Source organism: Dermacentor andersoni, chromosome 2 (assembly GCF_023375885.2).
Source record: "Dermacentor andersoni chromosome 2, qqDerAnde1_hic_scaffold, whole genome shotgun sequence".
Taxonomy (NCBI): domain Eukaryota; kingdom Metazoa; phylum Arthropoda; class Arachnida; order Ixodida; family Ixodidae; genus Dermacentor; species Dermacentor andersoni.
Window position 1 is genome coordinate 208,622,404 of NC_092815.1, and position 19,642 is coordinate 208,642,045.

At 48.0% G+C, this 19,642-nt stretch overlaps 1 protein-coding gene across 3 annotated transcripts in view; it reads right to left on the reverse strand.

The window, feature by feature from the left end:
* Window positions 1-19,642, reverse strand: part of LOC126540178 (calcitonin gene-related peptide type 1 receptor-like) — a 192,096-nt gene that overhangs the window by 31,085 nt on the left and 141,369 nt on the right. For all 3 annotated transcript variants that reach the window (XM_055075855.1, XM_050186965.2, XM_050186963.3), the window contains exons 4-5: window positions 14,717-14,827; window positions 4,938-5,023 (exon numbers count right to left, since the gene is read on the reverse strand). In XM_055075855.1, the coding sequence (XP_054931830.1) occupies window positions 4,938-5,023; window positions 14,717-14,827 (197 nt within the window). The remainder of the gene's footprint in view (window positions 1-4,937; window positions 5,024-14,716; window positions 14,828-19,642) is intronic.

Below are 19,642 nucleotides of genomic sequence, written 5' to 3' on the forward strand. Positions count from 1 at the left end.
ATCCATACAAATAACAAGCAGAATGTACCAGCGCTCTTCGGCGCTCGCCCAATCTGCTTGCTTATTTCTGTGTGAATGTGTAAGTACGCGCTGCAAACATGGATGCGAGCTCGAGAAACCAACTAGCCCGCCTAAGCCCATTGATATTTTCGAATTTTTGGGAAGGTAAGCTACGAAGCAACTTATCTCACCGTGTCTGAATCCGTTCAAAGAATGTGCGACGCTCCTTCACTGTCTGGTGACCTACTGTTCCTGTGCTTCTTTACTGTCATCGGCACGACGCACCAGAGCAAATTGAATTTCACGTATTTCTTATTTGAAAGTTAAAGCTCCTCAGCTGACCGAAAACCTATTTGTGAATGACACTACGCGTATAAAATATCTTGTATTTCACATTATTTAGAAATGAAAAAAAAATATTCAGTATTCGTTTGCTTATCCCAAGGTTGTCTTTCGGCAACAGTCCTAATCAATCTCATTCGAAAGCTTAGCTAGTGAATGAAGCTGATAGAGATATTCGAACGCGGTCACCGGATAAAGATAAACAAGTACACATGTAAATATCGATTATCGTCGACTGAACAAGACCATGAAGAAGGACGGATACCCCTTCCCACGGACAGACAACGCATTGGATCGGCTCTGCAACGCTAAATACTTCTCGTTGATGGATCTCAAGACTGGCTACTGGCAAATAGAAGTGGACGAGAGGGATCAGGAAAAGACCGCCTTCATCACGCCAGACGGCCTCAATGAGTTCAAGGTTATGTCATTTGGACTGTGCTCTGCGTCTGCAAAGTTCCAGCGCGTGAAGGACAGGGTTTTAGCAGGATTGAAGTGGCAGACCTGCCTTCGTTACTCAGATGACGTCGTCGTCCTCGCTGGAAATTTCGACGATCACCTTAGGCGGCTTGCGACAGTGCTAGAGGCCATAAAGACATCAGGGCTCACTCTGAAGCCGGAAAAGTGCCGCTTCGCTTACGATGAGCTTTTCTTCCTAGGCCACGTCATCAGCACATCTAGAGTGCGCCCCGACCCACAGAAGACAGATGCCATCGCAATGTTCCAGCAGCCCGTCGACAAGAAGGCAGTGCGTAGATTCTTTGGTATGTGTGACTACTACAGGCGCTTGGCCAAGGACGTTTCGCGGACGGCTCTGCCTCTGACATACATAACTAAATGTGATGTGGGAAATGCCGCAGGCCAACACATTTCAAGAACTCATACGGCGCATGCAGTCGCCACCGGTAATCGCGCACTTCGACGAGGACAACGATTACAGAAATCCACACTTACGCCAGTAGGCAAGGCCTTGGGGCCGTCCTAGTCCAGAGAAAAGACGGATTTTAACAGGTAAAACCTAATGCTAGCCGGTCGCTGTCAAAAGCGGAAGGGAATTATTCTACGACCGAAAAGGAATATCTCACCATAATTTAGATTACAGCAAAATTCCGCCTTTACCAATATGGTAGGCCATTCGAAGTCGTCAGCGACAATCACGCGTTTTATTGGCTAGCGAATTTAAAGGAACCTTCAGGACGCCTGGAAAGGTGGAGCTTCAGTCTGCATGAATATGACATTACCGTAATCTACGAGTCCGCACGAAAAAGCTTTGATGCCGACTGCCTGTTTCGCGCTCCCATGGACTCACCGCCCCATGATGACCAAGACAAGGACGCAAATGACAAAGTCGTTTGCAATAAGTGCAAACGAGTTTGCCGAGCAGCATTGAGCGGCCCGGAGCTCAGAAGCCTTGCTGAGTACTTGCAAGGCAAGACCGACTTGGTCCCTAGGGCATTTAGACGCGGAATGTCTTCGTTTTTCTTACAAAACGACGTCCTGGTGAAGACGTTTTCCCCAGCCCGGGCAAACTGCTTTCTCGTTGTGCCCGCAGCACACCGATTAGAAGTCCTGCACGGTTTCACTGTGATGAGACAGCCGCGAACCTCGGATTTGCCGTACGCTCGCAACAATACAAGAGAAGTGCTACCGGCCGCGCCTGACCACCGACGTCACCCGTTACGTCAAGACAACTCGAGACTGCGAGAGACGCACGACACCACCGACAAGGTCTGCGGGATTACTACAGCCCATCGAGCCTCCTTGCCGACTGTTTCAGCAGATCGGGATGGATTTGTTGGGGCCGTCTCCGACGTGAACATTTGGAAACAAGTGTAAGAGTTGGGGTTGGATATTAATATGCATCATCATCATCAAAAACGTTTATTTAAAAGAAAAAAAAATGCAGAAAGCGAGTGGGTGGAGCCCCTAGTCCAGGGCCCCACTGGCTTGAGCGGTCCGCCGTGCCTGGTCGAGGAGCGCCAGTTGCATCTCCCGATCCTCGCTGGCGAGCCAAGTCTCCCACTGCTCCCTTCCGGAAAGTTTGCCGGCTATTTTTGGTGTATTAATTTTGGGCGGCCTGTTCTGACAGTCCCACGTAATGTGGGCGAGAGTTGGCCGGCCTCCACACCACGGACAGCGAACGCTGTACAGCGTTGGGTGAATGGCATTTTTCAAAGAAAGGTTTGGAAATGTGTGCGTCTGTATTCGGCGCCAGTCATAAGAGTCCTGCCTGGATAGGTCAGGGTGTGGTGGACTGTACTTCCTTCGCTCGCGCCGCTGGTGCTCAAGGATGTCTCGTGGTAAAAAGGGGTTTTCGTCAGAGTGGTCGACCGTTCGGTTGACAAAAGCACGAGCTGCGCCGTCCGCTCTCTCATTGCCCTCGAGTCCTGCGTGACCCGGGCACCAGATGATCATGTGTTTCTGCGTTAGGTTGGATCCTAATAGGTGAGTGGTGCTGTGTGGTAGCCTCCCGGTGAGGAATAGTCTACATGCTACTTGGGAATCTGTAAGAGTTATCGACGATTGTCCCAGAGCGTCCTTAGTTTTAATAGCTAGCGCGATGGCTGAAGCTTCTGCGGTATTCGCAGATGCAACTCTAGCCGTGTCGCAAGTCACAAGCCCTTGATTTGCGGCCGCTCCTACCACTGCGAGGGCGTATTTGTAAGCACCAAATCGGGCGACATCTGTGTAGACTGTATCCGGGTTTCCACCGAATTGCTGCATTAACTTTCGAGCTCGAGCACTTCTACGTCCCCGGTGGTATTTTGGACTCATGTTCTTAGGGATTGGGGCTACTGTGATCCTTTCACGAAGGACTCTGGGCAGAGATTCGAGTTCTTCTCCCGCATACTGTGGACGAGTAGGGTAACCCACGCGGCAAAGTAATTTTCTGCCAGAGGAGGTCAAGCTAAGCCGCTCCCGTTGAGATATGAGCGTCGCTGCCCGTAGCTCCTCGTAGTTATTGTGAATCCAGAGGGCCAGCAGGCGTTCAGTAGAGGTTCCCTGTGGTAGGCCGAGAGCCGCTTTGTACGACGTTCTAATCAACGCATCTAGGGCATTTAGTTCTGTTTTCGTGGGGTCCTGGAAAGGGAGGCTATATGTGAGACGACTTAGCACAAAAGCCTGAACGAGCCGGATCGTCTCTGTTTCCTTGAAACCTTTTCGGTGATAAGTTACTCTACGGATCATACGGGAGATCTGTTTCACCGTAGTCCTAAGGGTTTTAATGGTGTGGTCTACTCGTTTGTTGCTTTGCAGCCACAGTCCGAGGATTCGCATTTTCTGGACATCCTTTATCTGGCTGTCTCCTAGAAAGAGGTTCACCGGCTCGTGAGTTTGACGGCCTCGACCTCGTATCCTGATAAATTCTGATTTATCGGGAGCGCAGCTCATTCCACTGCTGCGAGCGAAGGTTTCAACAACGGTCGCTGCTTCTTGCAGGATTTCTTCTTTTTGTCCTAACGAGCCGCTGGTTGCCCATAGGGAAATATCGTCTGCATATATCGCGTACCCTAGCCCAGGTATGACGTCGAGTGTTTTGGCTAAGCGTCTCATGCCGATATTGAAAAGAAGGGGGGAGAGTATCGCCCCTTGCAGAAAACAAAGATAATGAACTGGCAAGGGAACAAGAGTTGAAAATCTCTAGTCAGGCTCTAGGATCTGTGAAGGAATACATTTACCAAGGTCAAATGTTCACAGGGGAACCTGATCATCACAAGGAAACTTACAGAATAATCAAGATGGGTTGGACATGCATACGGCAGACATTGCCAGATCGTGACTAGGAGCTTACCGCTGGCATTGAAAACAAAGGTGTACAATCAATGCATTCCTACCAGTGCTAAGATTATGGGCGGAAACTTAGAGGTTGGCAAAGAAACACGAGAACATGTTATGTGTGTTCTTTTTTTGCGCAAAGAGCAATGGAACGATTAATGTTAGGTGCAACGTTAAGAGGCAGGAAGAGAGCGCTGTGGATCAGAGAGCAAACGAGAATAGCCGATAGCCTAATTGACATTAAGAGAAAGAAATGGAGCTCGGGAAGCCCACGTAATCCGTAGGATGAATAACCGGTGGACCATTAGAGTTACACAATGGCTGCCAACAGGACGGAAGTGCAGTCGAGAACAGAAGAAAACTAAGCGGCGTGATGAAATTAGGTAATTCGCAGGTGCAAGTTGGAATCAGTTGGCGCAGGACACGGGCCAACTGATCAACTGGACACGGATCGCAGAGAGAGGTCTTCGTGCTGTAGTGGACGTAAAATAGGTCGATGGAAGTGATGATGATGATGATGATGATGATGATGATGATGATGGTGGTATTAAAATGTTTACATTTGATTTCATTGGATAGATTTTGCCAGCCCTACGCTTTTATTTTGTTTCTCATTTGCTTTGAGTACAGACGTACAGAAGCAGACGCAGACAGGTTAACAAAGGTAGCGGGCAGTTTACTGTCCTACGCTTCATCTGAGCTGCGGCTTCTTTGAGCACAGTGAATAAGTGCCACGTCTGAAATGTACCACCAAGATCCTCTAGCAGTTTCAGTTACACAAGGCGTGAGTCGTGCTACATATTGTGAAAAGTACTTACGGGGTTCAGCTTAGTTGTGCAATAGCCGTAGTGTGCGAGTGGGCCTTTCCATGAACCATGCGTTAGGCAATGGTAGAACGCCGTGCCTGCGAAGGGGTAAGAACAGCAGCAAGTGAACACGTAAGTGAACAGCAAGCCCATTTTTGTCAGCATTGTAGCAGAACAGTAAGTTTTGATACTGTCAACGCGTGTATGCCAGCACGACTTGCCGGAGTGCTATAGCGAATGGCCGCTGAATCGCTTTACTTTCTTCGTGAAGTCCAACGACATTTTTTTTGCGAAAGATTGGCGTCTTTATGCTTCATCGTGAATACCTCCACATTCATCTCTGTAGATTCCAGCGTATGTAAGTACATTCAGTCACAAAAAAATTCAATTTTTTTTTACTCGTTCGGTCATTTCATTGCTTCTCACCCGTCAGAAGCTGCAACAACTACGGCCGCTGTTGCCGAGATCTGTTCTAATTGTAGAGTATAATGAGATTTGCTTGCCTGTGAACAAAATGTATTGCAATGTGCAACTTCAAAATAAAAAAAAAGAACAGAATCACATAACACATGTTGCTACTGGCGTAGGTTGCGTGCAAATGCAATATGCCCCTTTTACGGCCTGCCGGAGTACATACCCGAAAGCATCAATTTGTATTTCTGTCTTTCTTTATGTAGATCACTTACAGTGGTTAGCTTGAAGAGCACAACACGAAACAGACAACCTTACCACCTCCGAAGCCATAGGACAACTTTTCATTGCCGCCGAGTTTCTCAATCACCATAGGAGAGGAAGGAACAGGTTGGGCTAGTCCACTGCAGGACGAAAACCTCTCCCTGGCACTTCCAATTACCCCGGTGTTGCACTAGCTGATTCCAACTTGCGGCTGCAAATTTCCCCACCTAGTTTTTCTGCCGTCCTCGACTGCGCTTCCCATACCTTGGCACAAATTGTTTAACTCCAATGGTCGACCGGTTATCTACGCTACGCATTACGTGACCTACCCAGTTCTAGTTCTTTCTCTTCATGTCAACTAGAATATCGGCTATCCCCGTTTGCTCTCTCAACCACAGCGCTCTCTTCCTGTCGCTTAGCTTTACGCCTAACATTTCTCTTTTAATCGCTCTTTGCGCAGTCCTTAGCTTGTTCTTGAGCTTCTTCGTTAACTTCTAAGTTTCTGGCTATATGTTAGCACTGGTAGAATACAATGATTGTACACTTTCCTTTTCATCCACAATGGTAAGCTCGCAGTCAGGGTTTCGTAATACCTGCCGTATGCACTCCATTAGTTTTTATTCTGCAAATTTCTGTGTCATGATCAGGGTGTCTTGCGAGTAATTTACATAGTTAAACGTACTCCTCTACACACTCTAGATGGTGAGCGGTGGCCCTCAATTCTTGCTCCTTCGCCAGGCTCTTGAACATCGTCTTCTGCATATTAATGTTCAACCTCACTCTTAAACTCTCACGGTAGAGGTCCTCAATCATTTCTTGCAATTCGTCCCCAGTATTGCTCAACAGGACAATGTCATATGCAAACCGAAGGTTGCTGAGATAGTTGCCGTTGGCCCTCACTCCTAAGCCTTCCCAGTCTAATAGCTTGAATACTTCTTCTAATTTGCCATTTGGGACCCGGCTAACATTACATTCATAAACAGCATAGAAACCATTCAAAATCGTGCAGCGCGTTTCATCTTACCAAACTACTCCCGATATGCTAGCGTTACCTAAATGAAAACAACACTTAACTTGTCAGAACTTTCTTTCCGTCGGAGATGCTTCCGTTTTTCGCTCTTTCATAAAATCTACCACCACAACCCTTTGTTGAAAGAACAGTTTATCACCCAACCGTCATACATATCATCTCGCTCTGACCACAGTTTCAAACTTGGTCTGCCGTCTTCACGTACTAAACTTTGTAGCAATGCATTCATCCCTAGCACAAGCAAATATTGCAACCACCTTCGCGCCACCGTTGCAGCCATCCTGGATACCGACACCTTCAAAACCAGCATTCATGAAACGCAACGTTGAATATGTCTTTGTATCTCGCACAATTTTTTTGTTATGTTCACCCACTCCTTTCTGTAATGCCTTCGGGCTTTGAAACTATCTTAAATAAATAAATAAATAAATAAATAAACAAATAAATAATCATCTCGCAGTGTCTAGCATTAGAGAGATTGTGTCTTCTTGCCTGACCCCTTTCTTGATAGGCAACTTTCTACTTTTCTTCTGGAGAACCAAGGTAGCTGTGGAATCTTTGTACGTATTTGCCAAGATAGTCACGTACGCCTCCTGCACTCTGATTACGCAATGCTTCTGCGGGAGGCGGCGCGTAGACGTAGCCGCCGTAGCCACGATTCATTTAGGCCGGCCAACGATGGTGCCGCGGGATCTCGGGAGCGGCAGGTACCGCGGTCGCTCAGGTCGATCGCGCTAGCGTGTTCTGTACTCTCGCACTACCTGAACGTGAGCCATCGTCTTCGCCGGCTTTGGAGCCGATAGTCGCGACGCTAGAGGGCCCCCTCCTAGTGCGAAGCGCGATTCAAATATCTGTAAAAGGCGCGGGTACAGGAAGAAGAAAGGCTACAAGCCTATATACATCAGAGGCAATTTGTAGCGTCGGTTAAGAATTCCAGGTAAAGTCCGCGTTGCAGCAAAGGGCACAAATAGCTCTCTAGTGGTCGTGGCTGAGAATGTCTGGACACAGGGCGCATTGTCTTGTAGGTTGAGGGCGTCCTCTTGCGTTGTCGACGTACGCGCCCAGTGCGGCGCAACTTGGCAAGCGTAGTTTAGGCATATTGGCCGGGTCTTGGTGCGTGCTGAGAGCTCAGGCCGTTGAGGGGAACAAAGCTCAAGACAGCGTCGTCAAACGGCGTGCAACGCTGGTAAGGGGGAGAACGGGGAATTTCGTGAGCGTGCATTGTTGCCCTTGCTGATTCATGCTGTGTCGCCATTTCAGGTGCGGGTACGGTTATACAGGGCAGCGTAGTGTGACGACCAGCAGCACCTTGGTCTCCAGATGACGTGGTCAGTCCGGGCGCTGTTCGTTTGTAGCGTTATTTGCCATTGCGTTCGTCAGAGGGCTTACGGAAAGCAGATGCTGTCGTCGTTAGTGGTTTTGGGTTCATGCAATCTGAGAGAGATGTGCCAGGCAGCAGCAACAGCGTAGGTTGTGAGCGAGGCGCAGCCACAGTGATGCTGTAGTGCGAAGTCACGACCTGCCGCAGGTGTTCGTAGATGTCCGGGCCTGGTAGAAGTCGGAGCTCCGAAAGAAGGCCGTCTGGCCGTCTGCTGGGGACGGTGCGTGCTTACGATCGGCACAGGCGGACGCAGGCAATGCGCGACGAGGAGACATGGAATGACGCGACGGTTCAAATGGCTAGAGCTGTTGTGACTGAGCGTTCGAAATGGCGTGAGCAAGGACGGCTGACCGCGAGTCATTGTAGAAGTGGCAACCGGAGCCTCAAACGCAGCCGGAGCCTTGAACCTTGTAGATACGGAAGTGGCTGTCCAGCTAGATGAACCATATGTCCGGCACGTCCATGTAGAATTTTCGGACACCCTACAACAGCGGGACGTCTGCCGGACCGCGTGAGGGCACGTCACTCTCGCCTTGATAGAGTCGGTGCGTTGATGCTGGCATGACTGGGCTCCGTCGTCCGGTGTCATCAATTTGTGGGAGGCAGTGCGAAGGTTTAGCCGCCGTAGCCATGGTTTCTTTAGGCCGGCCAGACATGGTTCTGCGGGTTCTGGTGAGCGGCAGCTAGAGTGAACGCTCAAGTCGAGCACGGTAGCGTGTTCTATATTCTCGCGCTACCGGCACGGGAGCCATCTTCCTTCTTCATGCGTTCTGGAGGCGATAATCGCGCCGCTACACCTCTGATAGACGGTTTCACTTGGGCGATTTTGCCAGTCGCCAAGGTATACAGCAAGCTTCGCACGTACCGATACTTCGGTGTGCACCTTTGCGTCTTTCCTTCCTTTCGACGTATCACACGCAACCCGCCCAAGACGTGATGACAACACTGCAAGCATTAAGAATAACAGGCTATCAGAGTCAATGCGTTAGGCGTCATTAGACATTTCGAACGCACGCATGGCATTAACGAGGTTTCAAGCAAGAGGCATCACGTATTATCGCCATTACCGAGTATAGCTTGCAGTTGCGAGTAAACAGTGGATTATTATTATTATTATTATTATTATTATTATTATTATTATTATTATTATTATTATTATTATTATTATTATTATTATCTGTTTTGCAAACATATATACATTTGAAAGTAGCGGAAAAGTGAGGAGCAGGCTGGCAACTGCCAATGGAGGGGGCACGACGACTGCCTACTCTTCAGAAAGTAGGAGACAGAAACATACAAATGGAAGATAGGAAGAAGGGGAGGCAAGAGGAAAAAACGAACAAGATGAAAAATATACAGGAATACAGTCGAACACACACAGAGAGAGAGAGAAGAATATAGGAAGGCAGGGATGCTAACCAGTCAAGGGTCTGGTTGGCTACGCTATGCTGGGGGAAGGGAGAAGGGGAAGAGAGAGAAGGGAGAAAGAAGGTGTAGATGCGTGTACGGACAGTACTTGAGTTAAAGCCGCTCTCGCAAACCAGACGTTCTGAGAAAGCACAAAAGTGTCTTCACTGCCTTCTGAGCCGATGATCGGTGGGGACGGTACTCTAGTGCTGTCTGTTCACTCAGAGGACGATTATCGGATTTCCTCAATGCGTTGGACAAATATTGTCTTTGTGCTTGAAACTGAGGACAATGACACAATAAGTGGTCAATGCTCTCCTTGCATCCGCAAACATCACATGTAGGACTATCAGTCATTCCAATTAGTGCTGAGTAGGCATTCGTGAAGGCATCTCCAAGCCACAACCAACACAGAAGAGACGCTTCGCGTCGGTCTTGTGCGCCTTGTATATGCGGTACTCCACTCTGCTAAGGAGATCTTGCGAGCTAGATTGCGAAGTTGTCTCGTGGCGTCTGTCGTTGAGAGAGGAATGGGAACGCAGCGGTCATCTTGGTTTGACGTCCGAGCTGCCTTATCTGCCTCATCATTTCCTATGATACCGCAATGGCCTGGTATCCACTGAAAAGATATATCGTGGCCTTTTTCTCTTGAGTGATGGACAAGTTCCATGATTTCGCACGTGAGCTGATCGTGAGTTCCATGTCGGAGAAACGACTGCACACATTGCATGGCCGGCCTTGAATCGCAGAAGACTGCCCATTTTCTAGCACTTTCAGCACTTATCACATCAAGCGCGTGGCGGACAGCCGCGAGCTCTGCAGCTGTAGACGTAGTGACATGGGAAGTCTTGAACCGCTGGGTTATTCTCATTGTTGGTACAACTCAGGTATATTCCCAGGACTTCAGAAAATGTCGGACTTGCCGTCATCAGCACTCACGCAACTAACTTTAATTCTTTTGTACGAGAAATACAGCCACTGCACACACATCTATACTGATGGATCAACTACATCAACCAGTTCCGGTGGCACAGTAGTAGAACACAGAGTACAAATCACGCACAGTAGGACCCGTCACTGCAGGTCACGCTACTAAAGAATGTTAAATAGAAGAAATTGTGTGTGAGGTACAAAGGTGAACTTATGTTAGTTAACTCTAGAAAAGTAAGGAGAGCGCGATCATCCTGATCGCGTCGAGATGCACAGCCACTGGGCTCGTCGAGTGTCGTACACTACAGGCCAAGGAGATTATAGTCAATATTATAGCGACATGCGCTGCGCACTGAAAGCGCAACACTCCAATATCAGGTACTGAAGTGTCTCGCAGCAACCGCAAGACGCACATAATGGTCTGGCCACACATCCTTGTCTCTATAAACGTTCGCACATATTCACACAGCCAACACTCAGATTGAATAGTTGCGCTCATGTGCAACGTGACAAGCCTCGAACGCGAACGCGGGGCGGGAAGGTTCCATTTGCGACGCGCTGGTCTGGATGCTGCTTGAAGAGGCGGCACCGAATCGGCAGGCCAGCGCATCAAGCTTGCATAAAATTTCGGAGCAGGCACAGTTATGAGGGCCAATTGAAGCCAGCCGATCAGCCTCTTACTTTCTGACGATGCCTACGTGTGAACGTATCCATTGAGCACCGACAGATATCCCACGTGATGAAATTTTGTTTGCAGAGTCAGCAATTCTGCGCACAACTGAACAATCAATCTGACTGCGTTGCAATCTGTTAAGTACAGCGCGGGAGTCAGTAAATGTTGCAATATTCTATGCGGTTAACTCATCTTGCATGTATTTCAGTGCAACATTAATCGCTGCTAGCTGCGCAGTTGTTGACGAGGCCGGATTGGCTATTTGAAAGATTAGTCGCACTTGAGTCGAGGGGCAGAAAAAAGCTGCAGAGGCGCCTTGGCCGTCACTGTCTACAGATGCATCTGTGAATACTTGAAGATAATCTGGAAATATTTCGAACATGTGCCACTGAGCCAATTGGAATACTGCCGAAGCAGGCACATCAGACTTTATGTGTACGCTAAAGTTTGTGAGGTAAATGGGGAATGCGTGTTTGGTGATACCTTTCAGAGGCAGAGGCGTAACTGAAGCGGCATGTTCAGAAATGTCAGCAATGCTCATAAATACTGTGGCCATTTTTCCCGTGCGAGAAAACGGGCGGTGAATTAGACGATCAATGAGCGATTGACCATTCGATGCGCGGTGCAGACGCCCAATGTGATATATAGCTCTCTGGTCCGCTTGCAGCCTCAAAAGCCTCAAAAGATGGGCTTCAGTGAGTAACGCAACAGATTGCGCCTCACGAGGTAAACCAAACAGTAGTCGTAGGGCAACGCGATGATCTTGTTCCAGTTGGGCCATCAAACTAGATGGTTTGTTCAGGACTAGCTAGTAACGCCTACATCATGCCTGAGAGTACAGATGACTGGTACACCTGTAGAGCTGTGTGTGGTCGCAGCCAGCACGTCTAGCGGCCAAGGCGGACACAAATTTAAGAAGCGACTGCGATTTGCGTCGTACAAATCGAACGACAGGACGCCAAGAAACGCGACCATCCATAATCAAGCCCAAATAACGGCGTCGTCGCACCCAGCTTATCGGCGCTTCGTCAATGCACAGTCGGCTCATTGTTTGACGAGCGCGTTGTTTAGGGATATATGTTATTGCAGCCGACTTAGCAGGCGATATCTGCAAACCAACTTCACCCAAGTACTCCGAAGTCGCATTCAGAGCTGTTTACAAGCTTGCAGGAAGCCGCACAGCAATGTGCGAAGGGCCCTTTATCCACATAGCAATGTCATCTGCATAGATAGCTATGCTCACAGGGAAGTCATTGTCCCAAGGCAAGCAACTTGGAAGCGGTGCGATTACGGTGTTAAAATAAGTGACGATAAAACGCTGCCCTCTGGGACACCGCACTTAGAAGTGCGGGATTCACTTGTAATATTGCTTCTGCACGGCTCCGATAGAAAATTGTGCACAAAGCGGAGCAGACCACGCGAAATTGCCGCGGTTAAAAGAGCGATAATAATCGCTTTATGTGGAACCGAGTCGAAAGCTTGCTGTATGTTTAGGAAGAGCATGTAGGCGAAATGCATGTTTCCTCTAGCAAATTCAAGCGCTGAGACAAGGTCTGAAATGCTGTCCAGAGGTGAACGGTGGTGACGAAAGCCACTGATGAAATCAGGGGAAAAATTCAGCTTCTCTGCCCTGACATCTAGGCGAAACAGGACAACACGCTAACTTCAAAAAGTGGATGCAAGTCCCCTGAAGTAGATGTGGATCAACCAAAGTGAATCGCAACACCTCTGTGCTTTGAAGATCGCTTGTGTGTAGTCACTGTAGTCACAAATTCACTGTAGTCACTGAGCTGCTTATAACGTGTTCCCCGAATGCGAGTAGCTCATTTACGCTAGCAACGTAAATGAGGGTAGCACGAAACAGCAAGGACGGACAGAATACACTTCACACGCGCTTTTCCTGTCTACACTTTTTCAAGCTTGTTTTTTTCGCGCTACCTTTACTTTACCATGGATTCGTACCCGCTTGCCCAATAGTCAGCCTTGCTACACTAACAACCACAGCTGCAAAAGCAAAGGAACAAACATGGAGGCGTCCGAGAGCTGCCGTAGATGCAGGCACGTACGCGCGATTTTTAACGATGGTATGCAATACGATCATCATGCCGTCGTCCCGAGTTTCTGCTTTTATGAAAAGAAAACCATATGCGTCGCAGCACAATTTGCTTCGCTGCAAGTGCCAGAAGCTAGCGTTCATAATGAGCGCGTGCACTTGCTGCAATCAGCTGGTCCGATGATGGTGCATTGTTTTGTCTTAACAGCCTGGCGCCTTTTATTACCTTCCTTTTAGAGGTTATATTAATGGTCGTGGAAGGCGGCTCGGGGCTCATTACGATGACACCGACCACTCTGCTAAAGCATCCTTGCGAGTTCTCTGGAATAACTCATTCAGTAAGGAAACTAACGAGGGCTGACGGCATAAATTACGTTAGCGTCGCGATCAAAGGCACTCGTACAGCGAAAATTATATTTCATCGTGGTAATGTTGTGCAGCATAGAAATAAAAGTTGCAGCGGGCGTAATACCAAACAGAAAATGTATGGTTAGCCGACTATTTTTGTATGGTATTTCCATGTGCACAGGGGCAAGGCAATCATATGCAAAAAAAAAAAAAGAAACATGCCCGATCTCATTACGAGCACTTAACTCCTCGTAGAACACCTCACGCCTCGTTTGCGCCGTCGCGAAGCTAACTGAAGTAAAACCCGCTCCCCCTCCTGTAAGCTAAGGAGGAGGAGGAGACAAAGGGGAGGAAAAACAGGGAGGTTAGCCAGTGTAAGTACCGGCTGGTTACCCTGTGCTGGGGAAAGGGGTAAAGGGAATAAAAGGAGAAAGAAGAAGAAGAGGAAAAAATATGGAAACCAGAAAATTCACACAGTAACGCGAAACTACACGCTGCAACATTCAAAGGCGGTCGCACAATTCGCATGTCCTTAAAAACTTCAGCAACGCCCTTAAGGCCTTGAGTGCCGAAGCCCGCCTGAACCAGTGTCCTAGAGCTTGTTCCTCTGTAAAGGGGCGATTGTCCGGTTTTTCGAGCGCGGTCACGAGCACTTTTCTTGGCACTTTGTAACGGGGACAGTCACAGCAGAACGGGGACGTAAGCTAACGTACATCAGACACTTATACTGCAAGCGAAGCTGCCTGACATGAAAGACTCTGGCTGAATTTTCTGTACTGCTGTCTATTCTTTCGACCGCATTTTTTATCGCCTGCTGTAAATAATTCAACTGTATTGTTACGACTTACACCTCTACTTTGCGAAATTCGGATCTGCAAAACAAGGCAGACATTGAGGTGCAGCAATGCAAACAAAAAGTAAAAAAGAAGATTGGGGTCTTACGTGACAAAACCACGATCTGAAGATGAGGCACGTCGTAGTGGGAGATTCCGGATTAACTTTGACCACCAGTGGATCTTTAGCATGCACCCTATGCAATGTACACAGGCGTTTCTGCGATTCGCCCCCACAGAAATGCGGCCTTCACGGCCGGGATTTGATTCCACAACTTCGTACTCAGCACGAGGTCGTGGGATGCAAGGATGCAAAGGATGCAAACATTGCTTTAGCAGAAACCGCTCTCATGCTGTTGAAACATTTTCGGATTCGTCGAAGCGACACTGCATGCTGTTAAGGCCTGAAGACCAAGTTATTCCTCAAGGACCACTGGTGCGACGCGATATCCACAGCTCACCTGAAGAATTTACAACTCCAGGTAGTAGAACAGGACACGGCGCTCGGGCCACAACACCTCGTGCAGTCGGTGGCCAGCAGTGCCATCCGTCGAACCTCCAGTCGCAACCGGCTGCATTCGGGTGAGAAGCAGAGGCAAAAAGTCCGAAAATCAGTCACATTAGTAAATGCCACTTTATGGTCGCATTCACCTTTCACCGCCGTCTAGACTGCATACAATCTCATTTCTTGCGGTAGTTTTTCGCTACAGACTAGGCATGTAATCCTCCAGAAAGATAACAATAAGCAGACTCTCCAGACTGCAGAAAGGCGTAGCCACCGAGCTACCATCTTCTGTCATAGAACAAACTCACGAAACACTTTTACTTGGCCCGCAGATCATATCCGCCTCCGCACATAAAGCTAAACGAACCCCAACCTTTCACCCTGTGGCTCTATCAGACGGGAACCTATCTTAATCCGCTATTAATAAGCGAAGTATTTCCCGAATTATTGGCTTCATACACTTGCCCTCGCTGGGGTAGCGTAGCAGACTTAGAACGTATGCTCTGGCAGTGCTCCGTGTTACGCAGCGACAAGGACAACACCAGAGCATTGGGACGCGGCTTTCCGCAGCCCTGAACTAGAAGAGCAGGCATGGGCTGTCCGTCGGGCCCGCGATGCGGCCGAGAGACTAGGCCTTTCGGTCCCGACGTGGGAGCGGCCCGCTTCGGGCCAGGAATCTAGCGCGACCCGAAGGCCCTGAATAAAGTTTTTCATGCCATACCATATCTACCGTAGACGTATAAGTTCGCAAGGCGGCTATGCATTTCATTACGACAGCGATTATGTGGATGGTCACGGTGCAATTTAACCATTGGCTTCGCCATTGCCATTGGCGTAGTGGTCCATAGGGACACTTCGGCATGCGAAATAGGTGCTATATTACTGAAACGCCAAAGATGATGGGACCATGTTTTACGGTCTTCACCGATTTATTCGTGAGAGCTTTGCTATTACAGCCAGCAAAAAAGACAGTCATGAGAGATTTCATTATGAGCCTATACATTTTATTTTAGACCAGTGAAACTTCAAATATAGTGTTACGACTCAAATGCATAAAGTGACGTAGTTTTTTCTAGTCCCAGCGCCTGTGCTCATCACGGACCTAATCTTTAACTGGGAGCCGACTAATCCAGACGGTATCCCGTCAGCCTCAGCCAAAGAGGTTGGTCTCATACTTCGTCGGATCTCGGGTACCGTGAAGCTGTGCGAGGAGCCTACATGGAAGCGCTGCTTTAGGTTAGTGACCCCCTTTGTAAGGGTAGTTGCCACCCCCAGCTAATTTGGGAGGTGAAAGTCCCTGATAAATTATACGATACGGGCCTCAAGTGACGAATCACCAACCAGACAGACCACGTCGCTCGCGACCGTTGGTGACATAAAAGTAATGAATATTTTCACTAAACTGTGGCTTCAATCGCCGAAGAAATATAGCGCATGTGAGCGCAGTACTCGACCTTGCGTTTACCTTGTAGTTCAACAATCTAGCAACCACAGTTTCGAATAACGCACGCTTCGGAAAACACTATTTATATTAAGTGCAAGTGGTGGGCAACATCAGTACTTTGCTTCATATTCTTGATGTGAGATAATGCTACTAAGATCAGGCAAAAAAAGAAATTCTGGGGTTTTACATACCACTTTCACGCTTAGATTATGAGGCACGCCGTAGCGGAGCACTCCGGATTAATTTTGCCCGCCTGGATTTCTTTAACATGCACCCAATGCACGGCACACGGGCATTTTTCTTTTGTATTTCAGGCCCCGTCGAAATGAGGCCGCCACGGTGGCGATTCAATCCCGCGCCCTCGGGATTAGTAAAGGACACACCGCTGTGCTGTATAACTGGTTGTTTTATAGGTTACGCACAACAAACAATTCAACAGAAATAAACTTGATGTGTTAAATACAAAAGAAAACGCAATGCATGCAGGTATTGTGTGCCCATTGCTAAAAAGCTAATTCAAATATATTCGTTAAATCGCCTGCCAAGATAGGGTAACAAAAAGAAAAAAGCAGAAATGCGCAATGAGATTTTGGAATGCACCACGAATTCTATAAAATCGGGGGGCGAATATGGCTGCTCGCGAAAATTAGGTTGAAAATACCTGTTGAAATGTTTGTGTTGTCACCACCCTTAAACGGCTCTTCCACCTCGGCTCTCTATAGGTGCGATGCCGGTAACTCCCCTGGCGGCACTCATGGCGCTTGCGTTATCAGAAGCATGGCACACTCGCCAGCATGGGTTGCCTTGCGCGCTACTTCGTGGCAAGATTTTGCGTTCGCATGTAGCACCGTCCGAGAAGTTATGCGCTATTCTAAACCTTGGTATTGCTATCAGTACTGCACCCTTCGGAAGAAGCTGCCCTATTTTTGGGGCGGTTCGGAAGTTGCCTGGACAGCATGATCAAGAAAACGGGACTTGTCTTCTGTGAAAAGACAAAATATAAGCCATGCAACAGATCATGAGTAGCCCCGTGTACTGTCTTTTTAAAAATGTGTTTCGTACTCGTCGAATCCCTTGGTACCAAATGTGATGCTGTTGAACCATGTGAAATAAATTAGATGCAATCCTGAGTGCACTACGGCCTTGCTCAATGCCAGTCTAAAGAAAAGAATATGTAAACCGAGGGCTTATTTTAAAGGTTTAGCTAAATATGCTACCTGGTTCGAACTGCGTTTGCAGATCGGTTTGCTGGGATCGGGACACAATCATGTGAACGAATAACTGCGCGTGCAAAGGAGCCCAAACAACAATCACCACGAGTGACATTACATGCACAAATAGAAACGCGCAAGCCTATCATACATATAAATGCCTAATCAATCTAATCATCGGCTTTTATGCGGAAGACACTGTTTGTTGGAGGAGCTCTGGCTAGGTCTTAGCTAGAAAGAAAATGTCAGACGTAAGTACCCTAACAATGCGATTAACATTTTTTGGGAACTGCACGCACTTTTTGGTATGTCTGTCCGTATCTAACCTCTTTCAAGCCAACTTAGGTCACCGATCGTTCGCCACTGGGAATGCGCACGAATAGAAAACTTGGGCCATTGCGCATGTGCACGCGGCATATATGTGACACTATGTAAGTGAACGTTGTTGAGCATTCCTCCAGAACGCGTATGGGGCACTGTGTAGGTGCCCAGATAAACAACCAAATCGAAAGGCAAGAAGGAAACAAGTCGGCACCACAAGCCGCCGAGCGTGCGCAAAGAAGTGAACTGAAGAGAATGGGAGCAGAGCGTACACTGAACAATGAGCATTGGGCTGCAGAGAAGGGGAAAATTTAGCAATATTGTGTGCGTTTGAGTTCTGGCGTCCTACGCGCCAAAATCGCGATTTGTTTATTAGGTACGCCGTAGTGGGGGACGCCAGATAAATTTGGACACCCAGGGTGCTCTTTACCATGGCCTCGATGCACGAGACCGCGGGCATTTTAGCATTTCACTTCTGGTGAAATGCGGTCGCCACGACCTCGTGCTTAGCAGCGCAACGCCATAGCCGCTAAGCGTGCACCGCGCCAGGTAATACTGTGTGTCGTCGCATTGATTCAATGTGAATAGCAATAACATAAACATGCATCATGATGTGGGTCCTGACAGAATTTATTTCTTGTGCGCTGTCACAATATTTGAAAGTGCATGATCACTCTCGCACCGAAAAAGAAAGAGAGAGAAAGAGGATTCGTGTCTGAGAGAAAAGGTGTGTCTCCTACACAGAGGTTCTTAAAGGAAGAAGTGCAAGAAAATGTTCACTTAAGACAAACTGTATGAGATAGTTGTGCGAACAAGCTTTATATGACATTGCAAAATATAACCACTACATTTGCAATCTCGCAAATCATATATTTCTTGCGCTACTCGTGCATTGAGCACATACAACTATGAAGAATCTGCGGCGTGTCACAAATGCGTACAACCATCTCAGGCACGATGGCCTGCCGTGCCAATACTGAAAGTTCTGAAAGATAGCTTTAGCTGCATATAATGTCTTTCTAGTTTCAGCTGCAGCTACGCAATGGAGATAAATAATCATTTCTGATATGCAGCTGTGCTTAAAAGTGACGTACAAAGCAACACAGCTCACAAGTAGAATGGCTGCTAATAAGAAACCAGTGGCATGTTGTACGTTTCGTCGCGGCTTTGCTAGTTCCTTCTCAAAGTACAGAAAACCCTACTTTGACTACGAAAGGTGGCATTTTTCCAAGGGGTAAGTATCGCGTTAGATTACACACACTTCAACGAAACGTAAATCATCGTGCACATTATTCCCGCGTGCTGGAACGTCTGAAGTGAATGGTTCGTCAAACGGTGACTTCAATGCTGTAAAACTCAATACAGCGCGAAAGGATGTCGTTACTGTCGTCTAGGCAGGGTACAATCGCGTGCAATGTTTATTCGTTATGCGCCGTACCAGTCACAAATGTATTGCGCCGCAAGCAGCAGTTCATGCGAATGTACACTATTTAAGAGGCGTCGACGCAGTCAGGCCCCGAGGACAATGTTGATGTTTGTCGAGGGAGGAATGGCGAAAACAGATTTATGGTGAGAGAAGCACGACGCGAAATATACTGGTAAGGTTGACCCTCATTTTTTTTTCTTTCTTTCCCGCTTTCATGGCCTAATGTAAGCTGGGGCACGCGTACGTGCACTCGCGCGCATGCGCAGACGTGAGACACGCGCCCATTAATCAAGGCCGCAGCAGCCACGTTGGGGAAAGTCTTGAACTGTTGCTAATACGTGTTCACTTTCGAAAAAAGAAACGGCCATTATTCCCACATCTTATTTGCTGCACCTTGCGTGGGTGCGTGGCTTTCTTCCCAGAGAAAATTGTAGTATAGATCAGCATGGGCTGACAGGAACTGTAATTTGGAACGCTTTC